The sequence below is a fragment of the Sciurus vulgaris genome (assembly GCF_902686455.1).
Source record: "Sciurus vulgaris genome assembly, chromosome: X".
Classification (NCBI taxonomy): Eukaryota; Metazoa; Chordata; class Mammalia; order Rodentia; family Sciuridae; genus Sciurus; species Sciurus vulgaris.
Genome location: NC_136471.1, coordinates 94,750,388 through 94,756,395, shown reverse-complemented (window position 1 = coordinate 94,756,395; position 6,008 = coordinate 94,750,388). Strand labels below are relative to the sequence as shown.

The window sequence follows — 6,008 nt, the reverse complement described above, 5'->3', positions numbered from 1 at the left end:
AGCTATACACTGAAAACTATGAAATATTGCTTAGAGAAACTAAGACCAAAATAAACAGGGATATATATCATTTATGGATATGAAGATTCCATATTGTTAAGATGTTAATTCTCTCCAAATAGGTCTATAAATTTAAAGCATTCTCAATAAAAATTCCAGAAGGCTTTTTTTTAGTAGAAATACACAAGATGATTCTACAATTTATATGGAAATGCAAAGGACCAAGATTAGCCAAAATAAGGTTTCAAGAATTATTATAAAACTATATTACAATATAGTTGCAATAGTGTGGCATTGGAATAACTATAGACAAATGGATTAGTGGAACAGCATTGAGAGTTCAAATTAAACCTTTACATATAGTGATGACTGGGTTTTTTTATTTTTTTGGTGAACATATTTATTCCTTTGATACCACTTTTCTAATTAAAGATAAACTTTTGTTATACATTTTTACCAAACTGTAGTATGCCTGCCTTCTTTCTGGTATTCTCTTTAGGTGTCATGGTATTATTGATCTAGGTATTCGAATCATACTTCCATTCCTTATTCAAGATATATTACTAACACAGATTCCTTATCTGAACCTGCATCTTAAACTGGTGGGAAGGTTTGTGATAGCATAGATAATATACCTAGTTCAATCCAGCACATGGGTGCTTAAGAAATGGTAGCTTTCATTGACAATATTTTCCTCATCAAAATATATGGCAAAATTCCTATGGGTATACATGCAAATGGAAATTAATTTAGAAATAATCTTCCCTCCATAATAACTAGGACCAGGAACAAAAAATTCATACCATTGAATGAAATATCTAACATTGACTGTGGTACAACTTGTTGACAAAGGTATACAGGTAGAGACATAAGAACCATCAAAGGATAGCATGACCAAGGTACCCTCACCAATTAACTGACTACCAGGGCACATGTGCATAAGAGGAAACTTGGTCATGAGAAAGAAGTACAAAGCCAGATGAATGTTGTAGCATAGATGAGATTCCTACATCCCATCAGTGATAAATGAGATGACAGGCACAGTTATATAATAGGGCTTGGTTGTCACAAAAAGGCAAACCTGGTGAGTTCTGTATATGGAAGGGGAAAGGGCAATACCTTGCAGTGGTGGAGCTTCCAAGGACAGAAACTTCTTTCCTCCCTGCTTCACCCAGAGGCACTGATACTAAGGAATACCTGTCTGAATATATGTGACTGTGTGTGCAGCAACAAAGTATGCATAAATAGTATTTGAAGGAGTTTGCAGATTGTTTGTGTCAAAGTTTAAAGTGACATGTTGTCAATCAGATTCAGAGAAACTCTTGCAATCAGGAAAACTTTCTTCATGTTTACCAGGCAATGATTAGAAAAACGATTTCAAAGATTCTTTATAGTATTCACAATCTACTCATTCATTTATTATTACCTACTATTGGTCAAAGGACACCAAATAAAAGATTACCCTCTGACCCACAGCCTTAATCTCCAGTCTGGTGGCCTCTATAGTTTGCCAGCATGCTTCTATGACTTAGCTCATTTTGTTCCTTCTGCCAATCCTGCATCCTGGACATCTGCACCACCTCTTGTGGAAGATGCTCATGGGATTGCTTAGTCCCTCCTTGAGCTAAGGAGTTCAAGGGAGTTAGTGGACCTAGGAGGCATCACAATGTAAATAAACTAGAAAGACAATGGAATCAGAGAAACACAGGTTTAATTCCCAGAATACATTGCCAGATGGTATTGACATTGGACAAGTTGTAATTACCCTCTAGCCCCTATTTCATCAGGTGAGGATTTTTTCCCCCTGGAGAAGCAATTAAAAAATTGCTCAGGGAATGATCCCTGAGAATGTTGCCATAACATGAATGATAAAGTTAAAGTGTTATACACACACACACACACACACACACACACACACACACACACACACACACATATATATGAAAATATATGCAATAAGATGACAAATAGAATAGAGGTTTTTAATGAATGCTGGAATTCCAGGGTCATTTCTTAATTCTTCTCTTTCTAATTTTATGGATTTACTTTTCTCAGCCTAAATTATTTGAACAATAATGTTCAACTTTATTTTCTATCAAAAATGCAATTTTGAAAAAAATTAAAAAAAATAAAAAATGCAGATTTGAATGCTACTGCAGTATTTCCCCCCTTCAAATAGTCAAAAAATAATGAATGTTATTTTTTTTAATTGCAAGGGTAGAAGAGAATGAAGCTTCTTGTACACCCTACTGGACTTGTACCCAAAATGGTTTCTCATATCATAGAGTCATCTAGCAATATACATTAAAACATTTTAACTGCTCACGTTTTTCCATCTAGCAATCCAATTTCCAGAAATAATTCCTAAGACAATGTCAGAAAAGTGTGCTACAGTGCAAGTACAAGATGTTCATTCTAATATTACCTATAATGGCCAAAAAAAAAAAACCCGTGAATAATCAATGTACAGGCACTCACACGTGTTTAAAACAAACATAGGCTCATTTACAGCTTTGTTGTAGCACTTAATGTCAGTTGACACCATTCTATCTATGTATTTGTTAATTTATAAAATTCCTGAATGGATGCAAAAATCAGATTGTCTATTTTATTGCAATTCATATGAGCAAATAAATGACCAAACACCCAGACACTTCAAGTTCACTCTTGTACTTGTTGTGTACCTACTGCTGTCCACCTGAAGGATGACTCCCAGAAGGAAGAGTGCATGAAAAGGATGCTTAGTGCATAACTAATTGAGAGATATTGCTAGGAGTTTCTTATAAACCTACTTCTTCCTCTAAAGAGGTGGGGATGAGTGCACAAGCTATTAGGGATCAACACAGGCACCTCTCATACATCTCGGTTGCAGAGACAACTTTACCATCATGGAAGGACTCATAACCAGTACATTCCACCACTACCAACTCAGGATACTGTGTGTAGCTCCTCTGGGAAACTGTGGCATGATGCCCATAAAGCTGCCCAGAATATTATCTCTGCCCGCAATGGTGCTGCCAAGGATGAGGGCAAGGTCATCTTTGAGCTCAATATTAAGCTTGCTGGCATGGCCTCCTATGTGTCCACCTTCAATGTGTCAGTCATGGATCTGACCTGCTGCCTGGAGAAAGCTGCCAAATATGATCACATCAAGAATGTGATGAAGCAAACATCAGAGGACCCCCTAAAGGGCATCCTGAGCTACAAGGAGAAACAGGTTGTCTCACTGCAACTTTCACAATGACATTGACTCTTCTACCTTCAATGCTGGAGCTGGCATTGCCTTCAACTGCCACTATGTAAAGTTCATTTCCTGATATGAACTTGAATTCATATTGGCTACAGCAAAATGGTCTGCATGCTTCCAAGGAATAAGAGCCCGTGGACCACCAGCCCCAGTTAGATCAGTTAGGAAAAGGTCCTCAGTTGTTGGGAAGTCTCTGCTGCAACTCACTCAAGACATTTAGAATCTCCCTTTCTTCTCAGTTTCCATCCAGCCCTGCTGAAGAAGGTGAGGTACTTAGGGAGACCTACTTGGTCACATATCATCAATAAAGTCCTCTGCATCCAGGAAAAAAAAATTTAAAAACTGTGTAAGAGGAAGGGTGATGATGTAGTAGCACTGGTGAATTTTCCAGTGTATTTTTCTTGGGGAACATACTGCACACACCCAATAGTGCATAACCAGCTATCTCAGATTAATAAATTATATTGGGCAGCACTGCTGTGACAGGAAACATTATTCAGCAATGGTTTGATGGCTAGCCATATTTAATTTTCAAATGTGTCATAATTTACTTATATAGCAAGTTCATGACCATGCTATTATAGATTAGGCTGCTTTGGAAGTCCCAGGCATCTGAATATTAGTTCACATTCAAGACCATTTGTGTAATATAAGGTCCTAGAAGTAAAAATGCTGGGTACCAAGATTCGTGCAATTCTTAACACTCATTTAGATTTAACAATTTTACTATTCTGATTTACCAATCCTTTTCTTTACATTTTTTCTAGATTCCTGTCATGCTTAAAATGTCTTTGTGCTCTCACAGAGGCTAAAGACTTTCCTACATCTCTAGGGAGACTGAAGATTCATCTCCCCACCCCCTTCTCTTTTATTTGGTCTTGGGGATGGAAAGAAGAGGCACTTTCACACTGTAAAGACTCCTCTTGAGGGCCACTGTAGCAGTGGAACTGGGAAAAATTGGAGGGTAAATCAACAGGTGAAAAGCAGCACGGTAGGATGTGGGGGAAAAGGTACACTCATACATTGCTGGTGGGACTGCAAATTGGTACAACCACTCTGGAAAGCAGTATGGATATTCCTGAGAAAACTTGGAATGGAAACACCATTTGACTCAGTTATCTCACTCCTCAGTATATACACAAAGGACTTAAAATGAGCACACTATAGTGACATGGCCACATCAATGTTTATTGCAGATCAATTCACAATAGCTAAGCTATGTAACCAACCCAGGTGTTCTTCAATGGATGGATAAAGAAAATATGGCACATATACACAATGGAATATTACTCAGCCATAAAGAAGAATGAAATTATGGCATTTGCTGGTAAATGAATGGAAGTGGAGAGTTCCATGCAAAGTGAAATAAGCCAATCCCCCAAAACCAAAGGCCAAATGTTCTCTCTGATATGCAGATGCTGATGCACAATGGACGGGGAGTGGAGATTCCCTGGATTGGATGGGGGAGTGAGCGGAAGGGAGGAGGGATGGGAATGGGAAAGAGTAGAATCAGTGGGACATAACTTTCCTATGTTCACATATGAATACACGACCAGTGTAGCTCCACATCATGTACAACCACAAAAAATGGGAAGGTGTACTTCATGTATGTATGCCATGTCAAACTAAATTCTGTCATATATAACTAAAAAGAACTAATAAAATATTTAAAAAGAGGTAGCACCAGCATGGGGAAATTTGCAGTCATAGAACAAAAACTGGCGAGAGAGAAGGAAAAGCTTCTATTCTACCCCCTACCCTGGGAAGGACACACCCATGTCCAGGTGAGAAGGACTTCCACGTGTTAGGAAAGAACTGAAAGATAGCTCAGGAGACATACACCACTGCACATGCACCAGGGATATTGCTAACAGGTTTGAGATTGGCAGATGGAGTGGCCTAGGAGAATTGGGATTGGCTAGTGCACTTAACTCCATAGATTCTGCATTTCGGCTGTAACCACCATATATTATTCTTTCTTTACTTTGTGAGAGACTGCTGTCACCTGGCAACCTGGACAGATGTGAGTGAATTAGTCAGGGGGCTTAGGGAAAGTTGGACAGTGCGGACCATGGCCTCGGAGGGCTTAAGATCTTTATCCTTCTTTTCATACTAGCCTATGTAGCCGTGAGCCTTATGGTGGAGGGACCAGGACAGGGGAGGAGGATGGGTTAAGAAGGAGAGGGGTCAGGTGAAGGTGGGCTAAGTGTTAAGTGTGCATTTGGAGGTATCTGAGGCTTAGATAGACCTGAAACAGCTGAGAAAAGAAAAATTCTCGAGTCCTCATTGGCGACCTAAGGGTGGGCATATAGGGGGAGCCACAGTCTGCGTGGGAGGTGCCAGTCTCTGTGCGCATGCTTGTGCGCATGCTCACTGTGCACATTCCCTCGAACCGTGTGTGGTGAACGTGGAGTTCTTCGTGGGTGGTTTGATTTCCCTGGTTGGAATTTTGACGGTAGGTCCCCAGATTAATCCTCCAGCAGACTTAATTGTGAGTGTGAAGACTAGGCAGAGGGCTTCAGTGGGTCGGGCAGTGCAGCCTGCTGCCTGGAAGTTGGAAAAACCTCGAGGGAGTTTTTTTTTTTTTTCCTTCTAGACTGCACTGCTGCTGTGGGCATTGTCTGGCAGATCAGGAGAAGGGAGGAGGTGGCCCAAGGTGAGGAGGGGTTAGGTGAAAACTGGGCGAGTGTTGCGTTGCTGTTGGAGGTGTCTTGAGTCTTGAGGGGCCTGGAACAGCCGAGAGAGAGCAGATTCCCGAGTG

At 40.1% G+C, this 6,008-nt stretch overlaps 1 protein-coding gene across 1 annotated transcript; it reads left to right on the top strand.

Annotated features, from left to right (window-relative positions):
- Positions 1-890: 890 nt before the first annotated feature.
- LOC306651595 (glyceraldehyde-3-phosphate dehydrogenase-like) lies at positions 891-3,244 on the top strand (the record flags this gene model as incomplete). The annotated part of the gene is made up of 2 exons (XM_079124250.1): positions 891-899; positions 2,873-3,244. The coding sequence occupies 2 exons, from the start codon at positions 891-893 to the stop codon at positions 3,242-3,244; spliced, it is 381 nt and encodes a 126-aa protein (XP_078980376.1).
- Positions 3,245-6,008: the final 2,764 nt, after the last annotated feature.